A 27,621-nucleotide genomic window follows, 5' to 3' on the forward strand; every position below is an offset into this window, starting at 1 on the left:
CTAGCAACGGATTCGCTGTAGACGAAGCCAGCTGCAGCTCTGCGTACAACTTCGTAACACAAATCGGATCCATCCATACTAAAACAAGTTTTAGAGTTATAATGCGGAAATATAGTACTAGGTACATAAAACGAGAAACAGTGAAATTACGATTGCAAGTTCTACAGCAACATTTCATTTCTTACAAAAGCCATCGCAGCCTAATTCTTCGCCTACGACGGATTTTAGATTATCTTTCAAAGCGCAGCAATTGGAAGCCTCTAAAGGAACTAGAGCAATTTATGTCTCCCGTCTTTTTAAGAAAAATGCTGTTATAGCTTCCTTCAGATACGGATATCAATTTCCATTCATAAAGGAAACTGGAAAAGTATCGTAGATCTATTTACAATTTGATTAGTGGCTACTAACATTTTAGGGATTAGGTAAAGGGTCCTACAGAGGAACGTTTTTGTACGCGTACGTGCATTCAAAAATGCCCATAAAAAATGTGTATGCACAAAAACGATGTGCGTTTTTGAATGCACAAAAACGTCCGTCTGTAGCAGACACAATTATTGTAGACCGAAGAGATTGGTGTTAGTTATATATTTTACAAGAAATCGCACATCACAAGTGCATCAAAATTGCCGATAATTTTTTTAAATCATGTTCTCTAAAAAGTGCCTGAGTTTGTTTTCATACTTTGGCCAAAGAGCCCGACACCCAAGGTGGCACATTTTTAATATACAAAAAAGATTATTATTATCACTAAAAACCGCACGGTAAAAAGTAAAATTCGTAGGCGTAAAGTTGTAAAGCTATAAATAAAAAGAGACTTCATTTTAATACGAAATTAGAAGTGTTGATAGACGTATTTCTTAAAGTTTGAATGTAAAATTCGGATTAATAGATCTTAAAGGATTCAATCAATTTTGATATTTTTGTACTTTCAATTTATTTTAAGTTGAATAGCCTATTTAATTTGATTTCATTTTGTTTGGAAGTTTAGATCTGATTCCGTAATTTCAATATAGCAATTTAAACCAAATTAGCAACAACCCTTTCTTATGTAATAGCCCATTACAGTACATTACACCCTTAACTTTAACGATTTCGCTGTTGTAACCTTCTTTTCGATTTTTTCTTCTAAGAAACTAAATCGCACCGGTTAAATTCTGAATTGAGGCACAGGCTAAGATCTCTTCCACTTTCACATAATTTTTGTAGGTACTTGATCGAAAAAACTTTGGGCAAAAGCCATATTTTTTTTTAATTTCAAAAGCCACCCCTCCTCCCCTCCGCAAACAAAATATAACTCTGGATAGCCAAAACTAATGTTCGAAATGTCTATAACGAAGTTACTTATTTTCATCCTTGAAGTTCATACAAGAAGTTATGACCACACCGTATATTTTTCGCATCAACCAGCGTTGCTGAACACCCGGTATCTAGAAGCGTTTTAAATTGGGCGCTTAATTACTAAAAAACCGTAGTTTCTTAATTTACTTATTAACGAGTGACAATAAGCGAGTTTATGATTTTGGACTTTCTGTCCGTCCGTCTGTGAACACGATAACTCACTACCGGTTTCGAATTTTCCAATTCTGTTTTTAGCAATAGGTAGAAAATGGTCCAGGGAGTAATTGATTAAATTTTGGTCAATATTCGTCAACCGGAAGTGACTTTGTCGCTCTTTGTCTATAGTGGTGCAGTTTATTTACTGTAGGAGACGAGGAGTGAGCGTTGTGTGTTTTTATTTTGTTTAATCGTTTGTCTTGCCACCGATAACGCACGTAAGTTTCGTAGTGAATTTATTGCTTTTGAAACCGTTCCTGTAGGAATAATTAAATTGTTTTTACAACCGCCGAAAGTTCTCTTGCCAGGAAAGAAGAGAGAGAATCAATCTTATTAAGTTTTAGCTCTGTTACTTAATATTATCGATTAATGGATTTTAGTTTTCTAATGGTATTCAAAAATCCAGGATTTAAACCAGCAAGGTCGTGCAGTTTAAGAATAGATAATATCAACGTGAGCCAATTGCGCCGTTTGACCTCACATTCCAAGGACTGCCGAATTTGGTGATTTCATTCCGACTACTTGGATAAATAATTAAGCGTAATTAGGTGAATGGGTTACAGAGAACAACGTCCGATTAAGTTAAGTGTTCTTAAAAAACTTGAAATCTGACATCGGTCCCATATTTTTCCGATGTCAGGGGAAAGACGTAGTCAATTAAAAATAGTTCAATTTGTTTTAACGTATCGAAGGTATAAGCGTACGAGATGGGAATTCCAGTTTGTCCCTACTGAAATGGACGTTTTGCTAATCAACAGAAGGGGAGAGAGGGTTAAATTCATTCGCATCGGATTTTTCTGAGAAGCCACGTCACAAGCCCTTAGAGAAATATTCTCGATTTTTGCAAAATAAAAATTAAATGTGCGAGTTCGTTACCCAGAGAGCGGGCAATTTGTTGCCATTTAAAGTTAGTTGGGTTTTTGTTTCGGAGGATGAAAAAATTATGCGATATTCTGTTGTGAGTTTAACAATTGTTTAAATAAAAAATTTCGAAAGCAGAACTAAAAGTAAAACTATAGTTGAAAACGGACTTTTACGGCAAGTTATTGATGTGAAATAAAAAACTTTAGCGTAAAAGGGGTTAAGCAAAATAATATACTGAACTAGAAGTTAGAAATCGCATAAACAGAAATTTCCCACTCTAAATACAGACTCCTTTCATTTAGAAAACGTAACCAACCAACAAAAGTGTAGACGACAATAATTTATGCCCGTCGTTTGGGAATTCGACGTATGCGAAAAATGCAACACGAACTGAATTACCCATGGTAAACTAACTGACCTGCTTTAAAATTATACAGGGTGTTACATACAAGAAAAAAAAATTGGGTGGTAGAGGGGATTAAAACAAGCACTTTTTCCAACTAAACCGAGGATCCAACGTGTTTCGTTTGGGAGCCACCCTCAAAGATGGATGGATTTCTTCTTTAATTGTTTTTCTCAGCAACCATGAGAGTTACTGAGTTACAACGCCGTCTTGAAATAGGTTTTTGGGTATGCCTTTTCCGATTTTACAAAACATTTTTCAAAATTCCTACCACGAGAGGGCACACTTGCCATTCAAGTCTACAAATTCTCCATCGTTTTTTCGCTTATTCAAAATATCGTGAGCCCATTCCTGCCCGCGTTTCTCGTTTTCTTGCTGTTCATTATCCATGGAAATTGCAGCTAAATAAGTTTATTTAAACTTTGTCCATCTTACAATAGCGATGTGTCAAGGTAATGATACTCACTAAAATGAAATACTAGTGGAAACAGTATTTAAATACAAATTTAAAAAAATATTTGTTAAAATAACGTAGAATTACACAGGCTTTAATTTAATACCCGGTCCATTAAAATTGGCCCAAGGGTTATTTTTCTGTTAAGCTTCAAACTGGACCGCACATACTTTTTAATCCGACAATAGTATCTCTGGAAATCCTCGCAAGGATTATTTAATTGTTTGAACTTCTAGTGCAGCTTAGCTTTTAATAGTATGCTTCAACTACTTTCTATTTACATCGAGGGATAATATTTCCTTCCTTATGAATAAAAAATTTCGGTTTATTTTGTATGTTCTCCAAGGACCTAAGAAAATTGAAATGGGCTATGTTTCGTGTGGTATACCTACACATTTGATCCTTTATTCATAACGCTCAAGAAACTCATACTACTACCTTGGTTGCATATTTATTACCTAGGATTGAACGTTGACGATAAACGAAAAGCAACTGATGCTTCCTTATTTAAGCTTTAGAAAAAAATATAATTCCCTACCTGCCTCGCTACCTACAAATTTTTATTCTAAAGTATACTGTGCCTAATAAAAATATATTTCTCAAATTTGAGAGCTTTTGTCGGCAATGATCAACTAAAATTTTTATTTCAAACGAACGGTTCACACGTATTCGTTTTCATGTTTTATGGCGTCGTTTTCTGAAATTATATTTTATTTCTGTTCTAAGAGAAAAAAATTTCATTAAAGCAGATCCCCCACATTATTAAATCCTTTGAACGGTATCTTAAAATTTTCGTAATAACGTAGTATAAAAAATTTAATTTACAAATTGCATTTTTCGTACTTAGCACTTTTATTAAAGCCTGCATCTTTAGATATTCCACAATGATTGTATACTGATTACTGCGAGGTTTAGGCACAGATTATCTGTTTTACCGTATGTTCGCGACACTTAATTATGTCACATTATACGTGAACCGTAAGTAAATTGCTTCATACATCACAGAAATTTACGTGTTTATACCACATTCGTGCGCAACAATTTATCTTTAGAATTAATTTTGAATTAACTTACTATTCGAAAACCATGTACAGCATCCCTTCCGAAGAATAAGTTTCAAGCAGCTCGACAATATGTGGATGTTTCAGCATGTGGCAGATTGTGGCTTCGCGTTTCAAATCTGCAAATAAAGAAACAATGTAATCGATATGTTATATGGTAAAATGTGACATAATAATATATCATAAATGGGTTACATCATTAAATTTAGATTATACTGAAAGTGTTCACCAGTCATTTTTAATGGTTTAGGGTCTTAAAACCCGCAATAATTGTGCCAATTAGCATCGAGAGGTTTCTCAACATTTTTTTGTTATAATTGAGAGGGATGCGCCTTTATATTCAGGAAACCGGCAATAAAAACTAAAATAGGATCTAGAGCGTATACGAGAGCCCCTTTTTGTGACTAAAATAACGCATTAGAAAATCACCGAAAAACTGAAAATGACAAGTGTCGTTTTCATTTGCCCTATAGCTTAAACGGTGGGAAATGGACGGTTTCAGTTAGCACCTTCTATGGGCACTTTTTTTCGGAGAATATCTGTATTCTTATTTTTTATGGGCGCCATATTGGATTTTTACGAAATGAGATAGAGAACAAAAAAAGAATAATAAAGACACACGTCATACTTTTACATGAATTTCAAAATCAAATGTTTTACATTCATTTCTCAACAAAACGTCCACGAGTAGGTAACTAGATGCCGAAAACCAATGAACGACCAATACGAGAACCAGTGGCGTCGTTTACCATAAAAAACAAAATTGCGCTTGCGCTCTCGCGCAGCAGCCATTTTCCAACAGCCAACCAGAAATTTAAGACCTTGGAGCCAATATAAAGCTATTGAAAAACATCCTAACATTTACAAAACTCATTAAATTTAGTGTTGGTACTACAAGCTACAAGAATTGACATTCACTTACTGCACACCTCAAAGGGGAAATCTACTCCCAAAGTGTAAAAAAATTCATATGGCACTCTTAGAGAAAAGGTTTCAGTTTCTAACATTTATTATGCTATTCGCATTGACACTAAGTATCTCCAGAAAAATTGACTTATTTGCCATCTGATAGGGCGAAATCTACCCCCAAAGGGTACAAAAATTAATCCAACTGATGCTGTAATAATGACCTAAAGTATAAATATACCTTTCACATTTTACGTATTGTGATCGGTAGTGTGAGCATATTGCACACAGAACAATTAGGAAAGGGCCGTTGGTAAACGTATTCCACAGATTTACGGCAAGTGGCCGGTCTGGCCGTCCGAGGCCTTTTAATATATTTATGTCTTACTAACATATATCACATTTTATATCTGTGATATCTTTTTTCTAAGTGAATATGAATTATATTATATACTTTTGGGGTAGATTTCACCCTTTGAAACGTGCAGTAGGTGAATGTCAATTTTTTAAAGGTACTAACGCTCTAAATTCAATTGTTTTTGAAAATGTTAGGATGTGAAATCCTGTTGTGAAAAGTGGTCGCAATTTTTTATTGTTTCATGTTGTTCTTTTTGAATAGCTTTATACATATGGGTCCTAAGGGAGGGATCTACAACGAATTTTAGTTTGGCTGTTGGAAAATGGCTTATAATTAGGAAGCTATTCAGTAGAACAGTAGTTCAGGCATTATAGACTCGAAAGCAGGTCAATAAGGAAAAAAATTTTAATAAGCTAATTTTTGTTTTAAACCCTTAATTTGGATGTAAATAATATGTGGTAGAAAAATAATCCCCCAACTGCAATCGGAACATTTGTTTAAACAAAAGGACAGGTGATTTTTTTATGGTTTGTTGCTATTAACTCCGTAACCACGAGTTTGAGGAAAAAATGGATCAATATGATTTTGTTCCTCATTAAATTTCCTACAAAAAACTTATCCATCTTTTTTTGTTAGGCCACTAGTGTTCTAGATATTGCTTAGAAATGGAAGTTCTCCTTGTTTACTGCAGCGCACAGAACGACTGTGCGTCATATCTCTATGACAAGGGGTTCGCATTCGCAAAATATACGGTGTCAATGTTTCACAAAATGTGTTTTTCTACTTCTCGGAGTGGATTTAGTTCGCGTCAATATCCAGAATAGTGTGGACATCAACAAAAAGGAATGGAAATGCATTCTCATTGAGTAATAATTACTTGAAAAGCAAGAAAAACGTCGGTTTTGATGGGACCCAAAAGAGACCCGTTTTGAGACACCGAAAATAGGAGGGGGGACAGCAGGCCAGATATCATCCGTGTTGCCAGCTGGAGGTATTTTTGATAGGGGGGTTGGCATATTTCAGAGACAATATCTCAGAAACTAGCATCATGAGGGAAAAAATGTGGAATTACTTTTTGTAGGCAATTTAACAAGGTACAAAAAAGAACCGAATATAATAATAATATAATATACCGGCTTTATGGTTCAGTGGTAGATCGTTGGACTATAATCCGGAGGTCGGGTGTTCGAACCTGGGTTGACTGAGGTGAATTTTTCATCTGTGGCAGAGATGTAAATTACCTTACATCAGTTTCGAGAGTTCTGCCGGCTACTCCGAATTCCTGCAGTTATCCTAATTCGCAAGGTAAATTGCAAAGTAGTATAGAACAACTTAAGACCTTCTGCAAAGGCAGCTCTAAAAAGCATTATGAGGGTCACTCTGTAATTGGGCGCAAGCCTGTTGAGGGCCCAGAACAAGAGAGGGATAATAAATAAATAAATAAATAAGAAAGTATAGTAGCCCGTAGTTTCTGCATCTAGCGTGTTATGGAAAATCTGACAATAGATTCAGATTCTCTTTTGCCATAAATTTAAAAAAATAGGCATTAATGTCACCCGGTGTTAAATTACCCTATTTATTTATTTATTTTTTTATTTCTTTATTCATCTATTTATTTATTTTTTAATTAGTTAGTTTGTCTGTTTGTTTATTGGTTCATTCGTTCGTTCGTTTATTTATTTCTCTTGTTCTGGGCTCTCACCAAGCTTTCGCCCAGCCCAATGACAGAGTGGCCCGCATGCTTTTTAAAAGTGCCCTTGCATACGGTCAAGTTGTTCTATAGTACTCCGGTATTTATCTTACGAATTAGGAAAACTGTAGGAAAGCCCCATTCGGAGAAGCCGACAAAATGCTCGAAACTGATCTAAGGAAATTCCCATCTTTGCACAGATGAAAAATTCTTACCTCAGCCCAGGTTCGAACACTCGACCTCCAGCTATGTAGCCCAACGCTCTACTACTGACCTACACAGTCGGTCTGACTTCTTTGACTTATGGGACGCGCCCAGCAGTTCCAAATCAATCTCAGATTCAGCAAATTATCACCAAAGGACCTTTATATGAATGACCTTATCAGAGAGACAGATGATCCCCACAAGCTTATGCGGCGAAGGAACATTGGGTTTTTTATAAGCAGCCAGAGGCAGAAAATTACTCTATTCTGGAAGTCATATCCGCCTAATGCTTGATGCAACTGGATGTGACAGGGGTGAAAAGAGTTGTCGTTCAAAATTATCCATACGGTAACATGTGGTAATCCGTAATTTCGGGAAACTTTTCTGGTAGAGACGTTTGGATCGCTGGCAAACGCAGCTAGGACAGCAGCCCTTTCATCTCTTGCAGGTCTTCTTATCTTTCCACCTCTATTATATTGTGGTTGGACGTTTCCAGTTTCACGCACACGTTTAGCTAAACCTTGGATGACATTACGATTCAGATGCAGCCTTTGGAGATACCTCTGTGCATCTAGGCGACCATCAACACGTTAATTTTGGTGACATTCTCCCAAACCCATTATCATATCAAATGCCCCTTGCTTTCGGTACATTTTTAGCAAAGATACTAACGTTTACTTAAACATTTAATTCTGACAGGTGACTGATAAAATAAGACATTAGACGACTTAAAATGATGCATGCCTACTACGCTTTTCTTTTATTCATTGCGTTAAACTTGCAAATTGTTCATAAACGATAAAAAATACACGAAAACTTTTCAAGCTAAAGTTGGTTCTTGTAAAAAGACCCTTCCAATGACATCCCACTTGACCCCCTTTCCATTTAAAAATACAAAGTTGACACCGGAAATACTCCGGAAACCGAAGATATCAAAATTTGTTTCTCCATATAGCTTTTAGTTCTTGATATTTTCATTTCAACTTCCTTCCGTGTAATACGAGTATATCAGAGAAAAACGACTGACACGGGTGGTCTGAAACACCCTGTATAAGTTGGCGCCGTGTATAATACAAAACTTTATTTTATAGCAAAAGCCATATTAATTTAGACATCAAAAATAGCTAGCATACCTTCAGTGCTGAGGCCTGGGCCGGAAGTAAATTTTCCTACGTCTACAACTTTCACCGCAAATTGTTGTCCAGTTTGGCGATGAATACAACGTTTGACTATACTAAATGGTCCCCTGAAACAAAGAAATATAACAGTTAGTTGGTTGTACCTACTCTTGTAATCCACTAAACAAATTTAGGTGGGTATAAATCAAGAGCCTCCTAAAACTGGACCTCCTATAGGTATACGTAATCTAAACCATAAGTTACATTAGAAGACAATTAGGAGACACAGTGTGCATAAAGGGTACCTATCGATGTAGTAACAAGGGGGTGGACAAAAGGCCGGACATAAAATAAAACGCATGATTGATAGGTAATTAAATATAAACGGGTAAATGCAATGCTTTACGTGGATAAAATTAATTTACTCCAACATTTAATTTGTAATCCCTCTCACCTATTCATTTAAAATACTACACATTACTAAGCGATTACAAGCTCTATTACAATGAGTAGAGACAAGAATTTCTAAATAATATTCGTAACCCAGCAAAGCAAAGGGATAAATTAAGGCAGTGCGTGTGGGGTAATTTAATGTACGCTTCTCCGTCTCGCGTCATTTTTTCGTGCAGCCGCACAAAAACTACAAAAAGTAAAAACTTCTCATCGTGTAAGTATAGCTTCCCTTCAAACAAGTTCGCCAGTTGAACCTATACGAATATCGATTACCTACGCGTGTACCAACTTTGTCGTGTTTAACGAGATTATACAATTTCTCTCGAAAAGTTAAATTAGTTTCCAAAATATCATTAACAATAGACAGCATTTCTTGGCCTTTCTCATCGTGTGTGATAAAATCAACTCGATCAAGATTTTTAGCAGAAATACTGTTAATGAACTAAGAAGCTATTTCAAAAATACATTTTACAGTGTTGTATTACATCTTCCACGTTCCGTTGTTAGTTTTAATTAGAACTGCACTTTGCAATCTTAATAAAAAATCAAAAATTGCAAAAACACGTCTATTTAGACCCCTCATCGAGTGGCACATCATTTTGGTCATAAAATTGTTCACAAAAATACCTAGAAAATCAAATTTGGATGGTCTGGTTATGAATTAATTTTAAAATTCCAAAACAAATACAAAATAAATGAATTTTACCTCAAATTTTACACATTTCACGTTTTGATTGTATAAGTTATTTGATTATATGCTCAAATGGTCTCAACTACTTATAATTTGTCTACTTTCATGTGTTATTCTGTATCTTGGCTCTAGAATATTGTCAGGCCGTGGTAGCCATTTTATGACAGTCCCTCTCCCCCGGAGCCCCATTGTGCTGAAAGTGCAAATTTTCTTCGTTTAGCAATATGTCCCCATTGCCGTCCACTCGATTCTCCAAAAATGGTGTGATCAGAGGATATATCACTTCTTCCAATAGATTCTGATATAATTCCCTTGTTAAATTCCCATCTAGGAATATCGGCACATTAATTTAATTCACACCAAAAATGCCTATCCAAACCCCTATTTATTCATCATAGCACTCTTAAGAATAATTGTTGTTGGTATATTAAATTGAGCAAAGGCTGCGATTAAACATAAATATGAACAACATTTTTATTAGAACATTTCTAATGGCAAATACGCATATTTATTATAACAAAAGGCAACTTCTATAGTGTTGCGTCCCCAAACTAGAATTATTATCCTTTAGTTTTTCCTTCAAAAAACATATCCTAGCACGCCCTGTACAGAAGCTGCCCCTGTATGTATATTTTACCACTTGTTATCTATGTATGGCGCATTAGCCTCCGAAGCTAGAATTGCACGTCGTTTGCACATGCATTCGTCGATCAGCAATTCATTGAACAACAATTCAAGATCAAGATGTGACCGTACAGCCATCAAAAATAATGAACGGGCTTGTTAAAAAGTAACACGTCATTTTCATCGAGTAATTCATACAACGCCAGGAATCGTTCGCTATAATCGCTTTCGTCGAAACAACTACAAGTAAGTCCTTTCGTTCATATTCCTTTCGTAATTAATCCAATTTCTAGTACATGTACCGTATCAATTGTCAACGAGAAAAAGCTATTATTATTTGTATTTTTTAATAATAAACACGTTAAATCATTAGTGTGGATATTTTGTCATCCCTATAGAAAGGCATAGGTAAGCAATTACATTTCGTATACAGTCCATTACATTATAAATCTTAAATTTCTATTTCCTGGAAAAATAAATCCATTAAACGTTTTACTTCAACAGTAATAAATTGTTAGATATTAATTATCGCAGTAGATCACCAAAATGACGTTTCCCAAAAATTATTATTAAGAAGTACCTACTTTATGAAAATGAAATATTGAAAAATGTATTTATTGGTCCAGTTTATACGAGTGCACAGTACAGTTACAGTTGTAATGAGATAAAACAAAATAAAATAAAATAAAATTCACTTATATAGTCCAGTACTGCTACTTTAATACCGTCTATAGAACAATCTGGGATCAATAAATTCATTGTCTCAAGATGGAAACCTGTTCGGGACATTTTTTAAATGTTAAAACATGCAATTTCTGTGGTCCCTGAACTTGGTACCGAATATGGACCCCCACAGGATTTAGACACATATGCTCAAAATGTACATTTTATTTATTCAAAAACATGGTAAATCAACAAAACATTAAAAAAAATTGTTTGCTTCTTGGTACCAGTCCATTGTTCATGTGCCGACAAATGGCATTTCTTCCTCTTCATCCTATCTTCTGCTTCTACAACTTTTCATTGTGCGTCCTGTATTCGTTTTGCGTAAGCTACCGAAACCAGGATTTCTCTTCTCTTTCATTTAAATTTGTATGCTTGACTTTACAATAGACGACTCCAACTCCTGTTTGTATGGGAATAATGTTACATCTGAAATTTATAAGCTTTTCGTCCTCCTGTAGAAACCCTTTTTTCACAGTTGGTACAGGGCTAATTTCAAATCGACTAACAACAATGCCTTCCAGAAATCCATCGAAGATAGGATCTTTATCTTTAGAGATTCCTGGTAAACTTCTGGTTCATCAAAATTTGTGGTTCTGCCTAATGAGCTACAGTTTTTCCTACCTTCAATTTCTACAGCAGGATAGTCATCGTCAGAGTCAGAAAAATGTTTTCATCAAAAGACTCCAATTCAAATTGTGTTAGGCACGGTTTATCTGGCTCGCCCACAGTCCAATTTCTTCACTGTAGTGGGCTTTTAGAATTGAATGAATGGGGAAAAGCGACCCAATAAAAACGTACTCGTACTTCTGCCTTAGAAATCATCAATAATCGCAATATTTGCAAAATAGGGCCCTCACTAGGATAAATCCTAAATCCACTTTTCCTACGTTTAACTAAAGATAACGCCTAAGTTAAGATTTTCAGTAGGGGAATTTTTTGAAACTTGGGAAACACGACTTTTAATCGGGTTCATGTTCAATAGCAAGGTTCCTTGAACTCGTAGAAATCGGTTGGCGAAAGTTCTTCAATTAGAGGAGGAGCAGACGAATAGACAGACGGACAAAACACATAGGGGAATTTCTTTCGAAAAATTCTTTCTGCAGAAAAAATGTAGTACCTGTGCACAAATTGCAATTGGGTCAAAGGGCATGCTGGAACGGAAGGTAATGAGAAAGCCGATAAATTAGCCCGACTGGCCTCAAAACAGGCGTTTTATGGTCCAGAGCCGGCTCTTCCACTTACAGTTAAAACTGTAAACAACCTAATAACTCAAGACACCCAAACCCAGCACAGGGCTAGGTGGAACTTGATGTTAGATTGTCGCCATGCGAGAGAAGCCTTCAGAGGACCATCTCGTAGCTTGGCGCGTTTTTGTACAGGGCTATCAAGGAAGAACCTGAGGTTACTCGTGGGCATACTTTCTGGGCACTGTAAACTAAACAAGCACATGCACTGCATGGGTTTGGTGGAATCACCATCTTGTAGAGGATGTTACACAGACGACGAGACGGCATACCACATACTCTGTGAATGTCCCGCTCTAGTCCAACTGAGACGATCCATGTTGGGGGAATCCTGGCCGGACATGGCTACGATTAGAGCCGCCTCCCCTTCCAGCGTCCTAAGGTTCATCTCACGTGTGGGATGGCTTGAGTGATGTTGAGGGGTCGGGCGACCCTAGTCAGGGAGGTAGTACAAAGGGCCCGAATTTGAGGCCTAAGTACGCGTGGACACTGTTCACCCTCCTATCGTAATCCAGAATCCAGAAATTGCACAGATTTATGTAAGGGATGAGGCGTAGATATTTAACATCAGTCGCATTAATTAAACAATTAGAGCCCAAGCACCGCTCAGTTGGACTAATCCACCTCTGTTACTTTTATTGAAGGCAAAAGTTTCATGTAGCCTCAAATAAGGAAATAAAAAATAAGAGTTTCTAGTTGCTAGCTGAAAGTGTCGCTACTTTTTCCGTTCGTCCGTTACTCGCATACTACTTTTATTGCAAACGGAATCTCGAAGAAATTTTTAACAGCACTAGTTTTTCAACGTGGTTTAATGGAATTCGTTGCTAACAACTTATAGTTTCTAACTTATAGAAATTTGGAGCAAAATAAAAAATTAAACAATTCAGTACATTAAGAAGTAAAAAGTTACAAAAAAGAAGGTAGTCAAAGCACGTCTTTACCTTTCAAATGACGTTTTGGTCACAAAAAACGAATTACCACTTTCGTATTTGTAAGAAAATATGAATGTCCTCCCGAAAAAGTAATCAAACGCCGTCAGAAGCTAACTCAATTCTAGAATATTTCCGTTTACCTGGCCACAAATTTGTTTCCCATTGGAATTTTAACTTCAACGTGCTTAAAAATCGATAGACTACGCTATGTATAAAAATTCCATATGAAAGCGATTTTTTCCTCTCTCCTCAAAAAGCTAGTAAGTAGGTATCGCCCTAATTTAATATATCGGTCGCTTCTAAGCCCGATAGATTCTACAACACTTAATAAATACGCCTTTTGTTCTCAACGGCTGAAATTTTAGATATTGCCAACATTATTCGGGTCATGTTGATTACTGGGGTCTTCATAATGGGCTACCCACTTGGGAATTTAGCAAATTCTCATATGAAACAAAGCAAAATCGTGGCTATTATTTTACAGGGAAACTCGTTCTTTAGGATGAAAATTAATTACCCAACTGGATTCTAGACGAGTTTTATATGACGACAATTTATTTCAATAAATACAATTCTCGCCTAAATTGGTATTTCATCGTAAATTAACAATACTTCAAATCTCCTTCAGTGAAATGAAGGTTTCGAGGCTCAGAAAAAGAAAACCACTCGATCAAATCGCATCAAATTTTAGTGTGTTGCCAATGGAGCCTTGCTAAAATGAACGGGGCTTTATTTCCAAAATTATATTTTCCTTACTGCTAGAGCACTTGCATGATTGAAACAATAAGATTAAAAAACAGAATTCTGTTACTTTTTTGTACCAATTTTTATTAAAACCAATTAATTTTAAAAACTGCTTTGCAAAAGTAACAGAATTATGTTTTTTAATCTCATTTTTTTGTTAGTACCACAGCGTAAAAAGTTGAAGTTCTTGTAGCAGTCGGTTCTAGTAATAACAAAAATTAGATTTAGGAAGTGACTGTAAATGGTGGTTGTACAGGTATATTTTACCATAAAAAATACTGCAAAAAATGTAGGAGCAAAATTGTGCCCAATTACCGTTGCCGCATTTCTACAATATTTTGTTGTCACCAGGGGCATTCTGCGTTCCAGTGGCGGTACTGGTACAAAAAACCCACGCATTCGCAATTTGTAGAAACTAAAGTCTCCCATGATGAAATAGATGTTTTTTTAAATGGCAGTTTTTGGTACGGAAATAACGTTTTTCTAAAGGGTACAGTATTATGTTACATAAAAAATAAGTAGGTGCTTTCTAAATATGTAATAAAATATGGAGTGGTCCATTTAAAAAATCTCTAAGATCGGCTTCAGGCAATGACGTCAATGGTCTCCCAATGAGAAAATGTGCTGTAATTGGATTGCAGTAATTTGGACTGGAGCTAAGAGGTAACTGCGGTCGGGAATTTATATTGACTCGACTTGAACAAGAAGAGTTTGGAATTTTTCACAAATGAATAAATTATGGTTCATCTTTCACAGATTTTACTCCGGCTTCCCACAGACTACCAAAATGTGGCGAGCTTGCAGAAATGAACTTCCAATTTATTCCATCATTTGTGCAGAATTAAGTATGGTTATCAATTAAATAATTTGAACTATTTCACTCTTTGCTCCTGTAAGATTAGTACCATTATCTGAAAAGAGCTTTAATGGCCGCCCTCTTCTAGATATGGAGTGTCTAAGGCATGCAATGAGTGCTTCAAAGATTAGTATCAATTTCAAGGTCAATGGTCTTGGTACTGAGACAAATAAAGCAGGCTTACATCAGCGTCCTTTTTCATCTTTTAGGAAAAAGGGTCCAGTCTAATCAACGCAGGTTAAATGAAAAGAAAATGTTGGGGGTGACCCATTCTTTTGGCAGATCTCCAATTATTGCAGGAGTTTGAAAAGAAGGTTTTGCCCTAAACACGTTATGCAATTATGTAGTGTTCCGAGCAATGCTGCGCCTGAAGTGCGCCAGAATGTACCTCTGATAGATTGTAGTAAATGGTTACGATCAGAATTAAGAAGCTTCTTGTGTTCACCTATGAAAAGCAATTTTGTCAGATGAAACTCCTTAGGAAGCAAGCTAGAGTGTCGCTTTGCGAATGCGCTCTTCTTGCACCATTTTTGCAAGATCGTTCCATGCATTTGAAAGTTCTTCATTACTCAATGGTCCATGTACCATATTTTTAACCGATTTGAGATAATGTATAAAACGTAAGTAGAATTCCATAGAGCGTTTAAGCGTTTAAGCCTTGGACGATATCAGAATCGTTCTGTATTTATTATTGGACGAATTTTTGTTATCGAAAAGTTCTGTTTTTTTGACCCGCAGATGCAAAAGACCATTGTGATGAATGAAGTGAAAGCCAATCTGGACTATACTACCATAAACTGGATGATAATGAAGTTGGAGTAGTACCACGTAACATTAGATCTGCAGGATTTGATGTGGAATTCACACGGTACCAATCTTTGGTAAGCTTTTGCTCTGATTTCAGAGATTCTATTAGCAACGAATGGTTTTAATGAAGATGATGACATATATTTAATGTTTATCCAACCCAGCGCAATTGTAGACTCTGTCCAATAAAAAAATGCCACTGAATGGTATCCTGAATTTTTTCCTGGCCATTTTGCGGCTATGAGAGCACCGCGAGGGATGGTAAGTGCCTTGATAATAAACAGTTAACTTAAGTTATTTGTGGGAATATCAAAAAAGTAGAAAGAATAATAATAGTTATGTAAAAATCATCTCTTAGTAGGAGAGTATTTTTATATTTTCCATAGCCTGCTTAGTTTTTAGGATACAACACCAATGTCTGTTGTTTCAAATGGAATGTATAATTTTTTTGCACCAATAAATTTCTTATTTTCTTCTAATTAGAAAAATACATAGTTATCAGTATGCCTAATAAGAAAAAATTGAAATAAATAGGAAAACCCCTATTCACTCATGAAAATGTGTTAAATACAAGTAGGCCAGCAAAAACAACATCTCCAGCAGTTTTTTTACGATGCAATATCTATAAGTACCTATCACTGACTGTCCACTGAATACATTTGAAATAGGAATTGTTTCATAACGCTTATTTTATCATAAATAGTATGTATGTGTTGTATAGTTTTAAGTTATCGGCATAAAGTAAACATAGACCTAGGTCATTAATGAACAATAGGAACAGTGTTGGCCCTAGGTTTGGACCCCTGGGGCACCCCACCACTTGCTACATAAGATGTGGACTGGATACCATTATAAGCCACAGTTTGAAATCTATTGCACAAATAAGACCTGATAACTTGCAATGTTGCTTGGGATGTTGTAAGTTTTGAATTAAAATGTTGAGATTCAGTCGGTCGAATGCCTTACTGAAGTCAGTAGGTATAAATGACATCTATTTGAACGCTTTGGCATGTTGACATGAAGATATTTCGTTGTGCACTATGGATAATACGTGTTCACGAATTATGGATTCAAGGATTTTGGAAAAATTGCATACAATGGAAATTGGTCGATAGTTTGTTATATCGTTTTTGTCACCTGATTTATACACTGGGCCCACTTTAACGCTCTTCCACACCGTAGGAAACACGCCTGTGTACAAGAGAACGAATGAATACCTCGATGTTGACTTTAAAATTGTATTGTCGACTACAATTTGGTAGTTAGAGATGGTGTATAAACCGACGAAAATGTAATAAACGAAAATTTCATTACAACGACGACTATATTTCATAATGATGCTGTCTCTTTGAGTTAATGAAATTTATCGTCCACGTATAAACCCCTTTTAAGGTTCTTAATCGTATTACCTGCTATTTAAACTCCTTGATCCAATTCTGTACTGAGTAGTTCTCGCGCTAGTTTAACATAAAATTGCCACCAGCAATAATCTTCAAAACTAAAAACCATGACAATAGGGAAAAGTGATCGAATCGCTACGGACTCAATCATTCTTCATCCTTTGTTCTCTATCAAACGTGCAACTTATTTTAGGGCTGCCCGAGGAAGTAATTATTATGACTTAATAATCAGGGCCCTTAGCGAAAGTGGTGAAATTGCAAACTTTTGTTCAATGTACTAAAAACCTTAATTAGATAAATTGAGGATAATTTTCCAGGACGATCGCAACAGCGACTAGAATGCGCAAATTTAGCTAATTTAAGAACTTTGCGAAATACAAAAGTTTACAATATAAATACTTGATTAAGAAACAGTTAACACAGCATTAACAACGAAGTTAGGAAGTGTTTTCGGAGGTAAAATTAAGTATCCCTCCTGGGCCCCTGATGTGCAAAACGAATTATAAGTTTACAAGGATCATTCATCTTGGAGAATAATACATGACTTAAACTTTTGTTTAGAAATATTTTGTAATGACTACAATAAGCTTAGGTACTTTGTACGATTATTTTAGTCGACAGCATTCAATTGTTTACTACATAAAGACAATTTGCCTCAATTTTTAAAGGAAGGACAGATCCTCCTGTGTAACGAAATGCTACAATTTATACCAAAAAGTGTCAGGTGCAAATAGCTAATGCCATCTTATGGAAATACGGTAATACGAACAATAATCCATCATGTAAGCTCCTCCCTCAATCGTTTATAGAATTTGTCTAAAAGCTTATAGTGTGACACAATGCAACAGATAGGCGAGAGAATTATGCGATTTCTGCTGAGAAAAACCATTTATCCACGTTATAATGGATGTCAAACGTAACCTAATTTTTAATCCATATACAAATACAACCAGAGCTGGGCAGAATACTTTCAAAAAGTATTTGAATACTAAATAGTAAAAATACTTTACACAAATCCAAGGTATTTGAATACTAAATACTTTTCCGTCCAGCACAAGCGAATACTAGATACAGATACATTGAAAAGTATTCAAATACTTAAAAAAATAAGTATTCAAATACTTTAGAATCTATTCGAATACTTTCAAAGGTATTCGAATCCTTTCAAAAGTAATAATATCAAAGGTATTCGAATACTATAAAACGGATTCGAATACTTTGAAAAGTATTTCATTATCTTACTTTGAAAAGTATTCGAATACAGTAAAAAGTATTCAAATACTTGTCACTCAAATACATTAAAAATTTAAAATAGTATACTAGATAAAAGGCTTAATACTATTTAAAAAATCAAGTTATACTTTGTTAGGGGTTAGCTTTTTTTATATTTCTATTGTTATATACAAATTTAAGGGGAGTAAAAGCATTATTATTATTATTATATTATTATATAGGAGGTACCTACCAGGACCTTTCTTATACCAGTTATATCCTTAAGAATACGTGTACCAGTTTTCAAAACGATCGTACATCGTGCACATGATACGTACGCCTTTCTGAAATTAATCCTAGTGATTTTGGAACAGATCCATTTTTGACCATCCGTTTGTCCGTGTGCATGATAACTTGTTTAGAAACGTGCGATCGCTTTGAAAATTGGTACATATGGTCTTAAGGATATAGGTAAGAAAGGTCCCTATTGTTTTTAAGTTACGTAGACTATCGAGTTCGGTATTCAGATGTATCGGAATTTATATTTGATTTTGTGACAATGAAAACTTTCCCTAAACATTTCTAAATTGTTCTCAAATATTTGAATAACTTAAAAGTACTGCCTTTTTTTGAGGCCGGAAAAAAAAATTTTCTGAGATCGACCGGGAAATTCCTATAGAATTTGACCCGTAGAATCCATAATTTCAAACAGTTTGAAGATTGGGCTACTAGATCAAAAGTTACAGCCCTTTGAATTTTTTTTCGAAATTTGTTTTTTGTCCATAACTATTTATTGAGAAGTCTAATCGAAAACGTACGTAATTGTTTTGGATTCTACGCACCAAAATTAATAGGAAAAAGTGTTTTCCCGAGAAATTTTGGTGCAGTCGACCTTTTTTTGAGACCCGATAAAAAAATTGTCTCAGATCGACCCCGAAAAAAAAATTTCTTATAGAATGTGGCCTGTAGAATCCATAATTTCAACCAGTTCCAAGATTGGGCTACTATTTCAAAAGTTACAGCCCTTTGAATTTTCTTTCGAAATTGGTTTCTAGTCTATAACTTTTGATTGAGAAGTCTGATCGAAAAAGTACGAATTGTTTTGGATTCTACGCACCAAAATTAATAAGAAAAAGTGTTTTCCCGAGAAATTTTGGAGTAGTCGATTTTTGGTAAAAAAAAAGGAAGATTATACACTGTCTTTTTTTGAGGCCCGAAAAAAAAATTGTCTCAAATCGACCCGGAAAAAAATTTTCTTATAGAATGTGGCCTGTAGAATCCATAATTTTAAACAGTTCCAAGATTAGGCTACTAGTTCAAAAGTTACAGCCCTTTGAATTTTCTTGTTCGAAGTGATACAGGACAATAAAGAGATTGTTTGCGTCCGGTGCAAGATAACATATTGTATGATGTCCTTTCTGTCCAAAACATCGTTCTCTTCACATTCACAGAACAAAATTATTGCCTATTTCCATGTTTAATTAATAAAATCAATAAAGACTGTTCTGTTCCAATTACAAACAAATATGCAAATATTAACTAATATCCAATGTGCGACTGTGGAAAACCCATTCGAATGAAATTATATAAATCAATTCTCAGAATATAACTATAACTAAGTTAGAAATGACAACAAGAAAACACAAATGATAATAAATGGGTAGGATTGATTTTATCCGTAATCTGACAATTTAAAGGAGGCAGACAGATAGGGTTGATTGAAACTGTATGAATAACAGGAATTTCCGTCGTTTCGCATGTGACTCACCCCCTTATTTAGCATAATGCAGGAACAAACGTAATACAAGCATGTTAAATTAATTCAGTATTAATCGAGGTAGTAATTTAGTTGACACATAATTGTAGGGTGTACTCTCGGGTGTACTTTACTCGTTTATAGTTACATTTGATTCTTCAATGCGATATTATTCATTTTCCACATGTGAATGAATTTTCACGCTAGAAAACTAAGACAAAATTACGGAAATTGCATTTATTGAAATAAAATTTGGACTTTTCCAATGGAATTACAATTATTATAAACTGCATTGTATGGAAATTGACAATTTACCCAATTTAGCCAAATTTACACAGAAAGTAAGGTGTCTGAAAAAAAAATTCATGGCGATCTGTTTTGAAATATTTGTGAAATAATAAAGATTTTGTTACTTTTACTGTTGAAACCAAGGTTGAAAGGAATTTTATTTGATAAAAAAATGTTTTTGAATTTAAATCATCAACAAAAACAACTGATACTAAACATTTAATTAAATAGGTAAAAATGTAACCTAGAATCATGTAATATTTTCAAATTGCAAGCCGTCCGCTTCAATGCGATCAATTAACAAATATAAGTAAAGAGAGACAGAGATGAATGCTGAATTTAAAGTAGTCTGTGGTTCAGAGAAAGGATGAACTTACTAAATTCATAAAATAATGCCTACCTACAATTTCACCACCCGCGCGTTAAAAGGAAGGTATTGCATGGGGGTAGAAAATGACCCCTGACTTTTTTTTGCGGAAATACACGTTTTATATTTATTTATTTATTCTCCCTCTTGTTCTGAGCCCTCAACAGGCTTTCGCCCAATTACAGACCCGCATAATGCCTTCTAGAGGTCCCCTGCAGAAGGTCTTAAGTTGTTCTATACTACTTCCGTATTTACTCTTAGAAATTAGGAAAAATGCAGGAAAACCTAATTCGGAGTATCCGGCAGAATGCTCGAAACTGATCTAAGGAAATTCCCATCTCTGCCACAGATGAAAAATACTTACCAGTTGGTTTTAAAGCACCACGAATCCGAATCAAAGAAAATTTCGATTATGTCGGTCTGTGGGTCCGTACTCTCATTTCCGACTGAACGGCTGAACCGATTGGAACCAAATTTGGTACACATACTCATGCGTGGTATCTGTGCTAGCCATAGCAAACTTTTTTAGTCATCTTTATAAAAGAACTACTTATAAGCCTCGTACAAGTTCAAGAAGTATCGATTTCAGAGAAACCGATGGTCGCAATAAGCTCTGTTATGAAGATTTCTTTTTTTTTTAATTATTAAGAAAATACTTATCAAGAGGGAATAATTGAAGAGAAGGAATTCAAATTGAAACAAGTTGTAAATCAGCATATGCATGATTAAAGCGCATTTTTGGTCATGCAGGTCAGTATTTTATTAGCGAAGTTTAAAATTATCGATCTCACGAGTAATTTTGGCTGCGTTAAATAATTAATTTTATTTAATTTCAATTGACGGTACGTCTTTATTTTGTAAAACAAATCACAAAGTAAATAATAAGTTTTTATACTGGTAGCGCTATCTAATGGTAAAATTATAGCACCTTCGAAACCCATATCGAAATTATTTTCTTCAATTATCGATCTCACAAGTAATCTAACTCAAAATAGACTAATGCCTGCACATCTACACTATAGCAGAAAGCTTTTAGTGAAAATTTGAAGTCTCAAGCTATTGTAGTTGTGGAGATCTCACGCGGACAGCCGGCCTGCCAGCCATAACGAATATAATAGCGTATTTTTTTCAAAAATGCGCTAAAAAACATCTTGTTGGCTGACAAGATCAAAGAAAGTAAAAGTTGATAGACTTCAGTCACCGATGGTGAAGTTTAATTACACACGTTTGTAATTATGGGAATTTCAATTACAGTCGGGTGAACTCACATTTCTTATTGACTAGTGAAATGAAACCTCCATTCAAAATCTAGTATAACACTCGCTTGGTTATATTACTATTTACCGAGAACAGAGAATTATCTTTATGCATTATTCTAGAACTTATAACATAATTTCATCGTCGATAATATAAGGTCTCCCCTATTTAGTATCATCTATGTATAAAACAGTATAGATATCTTATGTAATAATTAAACTTTATCTAAATTGCAATTGGGAACAAACTTGAACGTTTGACCTCATGTTTGTCATTGATACTGGTAAATGTATTCCTTCTTACCCCCTAGACGGGGTTTGGTAACTTTGTCGGTGAATGAAGTTTTAAAATAAAATCATTTTTTCACTAAATGTACAGGGTTTCTTTGTATATTTTCACCCCCACTTATTTTCGTTAACATAAAAAAGTTTCAAATAAACATTTTTGCATTTTATCCCTACAGGAGTACTCAACACTATTTAAATATACAGAGTGTTCCATGAAAGTCACTGAAAACGTATTTTGTCGGGTACTCGCTGTATAATATTGATATCGATCGGTTACTGCATTTTTAGTGGGTACAGAGAAAACTTTTATTTGAAACTCTTTTTGTGGTGATCGAAATATACTGAAAAACCCTGTTATCTACCTGTCTCCAATCGAAATGTGCCATTGTGTAACTCGATGAACATATCTTAGGCGTAATTTGGTTAGTTGGTGGTTGGTAACGGTATTAAAAGTACTTCTCCAGTTAAATTTTCCAAACTTTGCACGCCTCATCGGTATGTTACCAGAGCACTAAATCGGTTTACATAGTATCTTCCATCGATAGAAGTGAATACGTATAGTGGCGCATTGTGGTTAGTATGCCCATTATATCAACGATCTCAATAACAACAATGTTTCAGTATAATGTGTATAAGAGTACATTTTTCTTATTGAAAGTGAAACGACAACTACGAAGTAAGGGAGGTATTAAATGACACCCTTCTTTTTTATTATTATTATTATTATTATTATGTTATTAATGATAAGTTCGTTTATGAACGTCATAATGAAACGTGTAACGTTAAATTCACGAGGCGTTTAATTATGATTCAAAATTATCAAGTGCCCATACTAGTGGATGTCATGGTAATCGCGATTGTCAATTTTGACGTTTGCTATACAATTAGTAGTAATTATCATTTGTGTGCTTTTATGAATTCATAAGAACACTAGTGCTTTTATGAAAGCCGTAATGACATCCAATTGGCCATGATAAATCTGTCATAATGACATCGAAGTAGATTCAATTATTTAATCTACGACGGGGTCATTATGACAAATTAATCTACGATGGCGTCATTATGACAAATTTATCATGGCCAATTGGATGCTTAAGTTAAAAAATTATTTTTGGTAAAGGCGACAGAAGATTATTCGTAGCAACACCTACACGTGACAAATTCTTGGTAAGCTAGCTCAAATGAGATATTGACCGAATGTATTATTTCAAAACAGTGCTTTAAACGTAATCTACACGTTTGCAGAAAAAATATCAAATCCATTCGGCTTAGAAGTCACTTTCTGCGGGTTATTTGTTTTTGCACGTCTCCTACGCTCGCCGGACCAACTAACAGATGCGCTACAATCTAAAAATAACACTATTAAGTTGGCATTTTCGTTTTATTCATATTTTGGTAATAGCAAATGCTTGTGTGTAAAGGAACTTTTAGTTGAAATTATGATTATAGTTAAACAAGGGGTAGATTAAGAGTTAGATCAGAAAATTACACAATTATCTCACATTTCCAGAATTTTCTAAACAAGAATTTAAAACGTCACTTACTCTCCAATCGTTTAATGTTCTGTACGTAACACAAGAGATAAAATCAATCGAAACACGAGATCGACTCGCAAAGGATGTGATCAGGTAACAATGAAAATTTGTTGTTCTAAAACTGAAATGAAATTTTTCTCTTTCGGGGCCTGGAGCCATTTCGAGAGAAATTTTAAGTCCGCTATTTTCGTTGGGTCTAGGCTAGACAACTAACGTTCGCATATTCGATTTTAGGTGTTGATTTAGGAAATCACTTACTTCTTGAACTACAACCCTTCGAAAATTCAATATAATCACAAATAGAGGCAGTAATTGAAGTACAAAATTACGTAAAAATCACTTATTTAATCAAATAACAGAAAAATAGAAATAAACTCGGAAATAACAATAAGAATCTAGAACAATTAAATTATATTAACAAATTTTCTAGTAGTTATCAACACTGGTGTGAAAAGAGCGGCCACAATCTGTTTTAGTTAAGTTGTACTTGTTAGTGTTGAGAATGGAAATGTCTATTATACAAATGAATTTTTGTGTTTTATCTATTGTAATGTCTGGTCTATTATTGTGGATAGTTTTGTCTGTGAGTAGTGTCATATCCCAATATAATTTATGTGTGTTGTTTTCCAGTATTATCTGTGGAGTTTAGTTGTAGTATGGTGTCTTATCTGTTGTGAGATTATGTTTAAGAGCTAATTTTTAGCTACCTGATCGTGTCGATATTATATGTTGGATTGTTTCTGATGTTTGTGAACAGAGTAGACAAGAATCATTTGTCATTGTTTTGTCTTTATGTACTAATGTGTTTTCTATAGTTGTGTGTATTAATGACCTGGTCTAGGTCTTGTATTGCTAACATGAAACCTTCAGTCTCCGGGAAGATATCACTGTCAGATAACCAAGTGTGTGTTGCTATAGGATCAACACAATCCTGGTTAACCTCTTGTGGAAAACGTCCATATAATGGCTTTTGGTTCCATGTCTGTATGTTATTTGTGATGTATGTAAGTTTAGGTGTGGGTGGGAGTATATTAGTTTCGTGTAGGTTAAGAGGTGTGTAAGATTTGTCTGCATATGTTACTGTCTTATGTAGGACTGAAGTATTATTATGATTATTGTTTTTAATTTTTTTTTTTCAAATTGGCGACAAAGGGAGCACCAATTACTAAGATTATCCGCTACCTTTATAGGTGTTTCACTTGATCATGGTAGTGAGTACTTACCTGAAACACTATTTCATTATGAATGTTTTTTTATTTTTTTTAGGTGTAACTGTGCAGCCATGAAAATATGGGAAAGGTCGAAATATAACCCAGTAGTCTCATAACTCATTGTATAAATGAATTATTTTACTAAATGTTATTTTTGTATTATTTTCTGTATTTTTATGGTATCAGTAGTATTGCTAATAATATTACAATTTTCGCGATATTCCTCAAGTTTTCAGGTTTCTAGAATGTGTGTCAGATCTAGGGGAACAGCTTTATACTGTGGGCACCTCAGCGTTTTTTTTTGTATGTTCAATTGCTATTCTAGTATCACCTTGTCTTTCTTAGGGCGCTATAGCAATGGGCCGCAAGACTTTAGGACGCAGACATTAGGACGCGGACATTGGACCGCAAGACAGTAGACATTGGGACGCCACATTAAGACGCAGACATTAGGACGCAGACATTAGGTCGCAGACAGTGGGATGCGGATATTGAGTTGCCGACATTAAAACGCAAACATCATGCAGGTTACCTTACAAAGCAGACATTAGGTTGCAAGTAGGACAATAAAAGGTAGGTGTAATGAAATTAAACCAATGTTATTTTACTTATTTAATCTGTGTAAAAAAGTTTTAATGTCAATTTATTACATACTTTTGATTCCTTCCTACAAATAATCCGTGTAAAAGTAAAAACTGTTTTTCTTTAATTACCTTACTGAACTTTTCATTCAAAAAGGCACAGGTAACTGTACTGTCCGCTCCGCTCCGCGCCTTCCCCTCCCTTCGCGACACTAACGCGGACCCCTCCTGAAACCTGAAAAAGAAGGGAGGGGCCGTGGACGTGACCCAGACGCGTCGCCCCTCAACGGTGGGCCGGGCCGTGGCGCACTGCCATCGTGGCGTTTTCGAGATTTTCGAGAAATCGCGAATTTGATGGCTCCTTCCTTTATCTTAAGTGCAACAAGGGATGAAACTACGTACGTGCGTCCTAATGCCCGCATCCCAATGTCTGCGTCCCATTGTCTGCGTTCTAATGTCCGCGTCCCAATGTCTGCGTCCTAATGTCTGCGTCCCAGTATCCGCGTCCTAATGTCCGCGTCCTTATGTCCGCGTCCCAATATCTGCGTCCTAATGTCTGCGTCCAAATGTCTGCGTCCTAATGTCCGCGTCCTAATGTCTGCGTCCCGCTTTCTTAGTTAAATTATTAGCGCACTTCGTTGCAGCAAGAGATGGACGTGTTGAGCGTGCCATGTGCGTAACTGCTAGCAGCCATAACTTCCCAATATATGAAGTTATCGAGTTCGTGCATTTACTTATATTGTCTTCATTGAGCAAGAATCCTTCTCCAGCTACATGGATAAAATGTAAGTAAGTGTAGATGATATGGATTCTGTGTACGAAGAAAAACAAATAAAGCAATACGATCGTAACTTGTTCCTAAATTGTACATAAATGTCTGAAAATGTCAAATAGTCCAGAAACGTAGTAACTCAAATCGCCTCGAGGCTTCCTAATAACTTCTAAAGCTCGTTCTAAAGGCGGTAGGTAAATATACCGTTCTACTCCAGAAATTACCTTTCCACTTCTCGCTTCCATTGAAAATTAAGTACAAGAAATTTAATAATCTTTGGTGTAATTTATTTCTCAAAAACATATATTTAGCAAACTCAAATTTCGTTCTTGAATCAGAAGTAAATAGGTATACCTATACGAAAGTTTTAAGTTCAAGATCCTGAACGGAAGGTGTCATAGAAAAACAAAGTGACGAAAAGTTCACCTTTCCAATTCGGTGTAAGCAATAAAACATCCCTGCGGTAAGGGAGAGGAGTTACGCCCTATTTAAAAAAAAACAGTGGGACATCTTTTGATTCGTTTGCGTTAAAAGCCGTAGCAGTCAGAAATTTGATTTGCAAGTACTTATAGTTAAACGTACCTTCCAATTTCCTCACAAACATCGTAAACCTCGTCAAAGAGTACCTCCTCGTCGGCCATGGCGCAAATTTTGAAATATTCCCTATTAAAAAAGTATGTCAGCAACGCATAATTTCTGGTCCATTTAACGCACAAATATAAATAAAAGTCTTATCGAGAGTAAACAAATCACGCGCCCTCGTGGGTGTCACCCTGAACATGGGGTGTTGTACGGAAAACCCTTAATCAGTACGTGGGTGAGGCAAAGTAACCTCCACATTCAAATTGTGCAAACACGTATACAACTTCGCTGTATTGGTTGCCTGCGACCAGGCGAATTATCGTATAACCCGGTGATCACTAATATGGCTGCACCACTCCTACCGCACTCTACACATTTCAATTTCGCACTAACACTGACAGCGATTAATTAAATTAGTAACAGGTTTTTTAGATTGTTATTATTTCGGTTGTGAAAAGAATGGAAAGTGTCCATGCGTAAACCACCCACGATAAATTCGTTCTAAGCAGAACAAGTGACAGTAGTCTGTATAAACGCACAAACGTCAAACCGGCGCGGCCTGCTGGAAATACAAACACTTGACATGCGCCACCAGGACCCGCGCCTTTAAATTCAATAGAATATTGAGAATAGACGAAAAAAAAATAACTCGCGAAATTTTCGCAATTTCTAATCTTCACGAGA

The 27,621-nt window shown here is 35.4% G+C and overlaps 1 protein-coding gene across 1 annotated transcript; it reads right to left on the reverse strand.

Moving 5' to 3' along the window:
* Positions 1 to 27,527, reverse strand: LOC116167369 (peripheral plasma membrane protein CASK-like; the record flags this gene model as incomplete). Its single annotated transcript, XM_031482720.1, is given in 4 exon segments — positions 1 to 78; positions 4,350 to 4,455; positions 8,628 to 8,740; positions 26,938 to 27,527. Coding segments are annotated over 4 exon segments (356 nt in total), but the record flags the coding sequence as incomplete, so codon positions are not given.
* Positions 27,528 to 27,621: the final 94 nt, after the last annotated feature.

Source organism: Photinus pyralis, unplaced genomic scaffold, assembly GCF_008802855.1.
Source record: "Photinus pyralis isolate 1611_PpyrPB1 unplaced genomic scaffold, Ppyr1.3 Ppyr1.4_LG3b, whole genome shotgun sequence".
In the NCBI taxonomy this organism is placed as follows: domain Eukaryota; kingdom Metazoa; phylum Arthropoda; class Insecta; order Coleoptera; family Lampyridae; genus Photinus; species Photinus pyralis.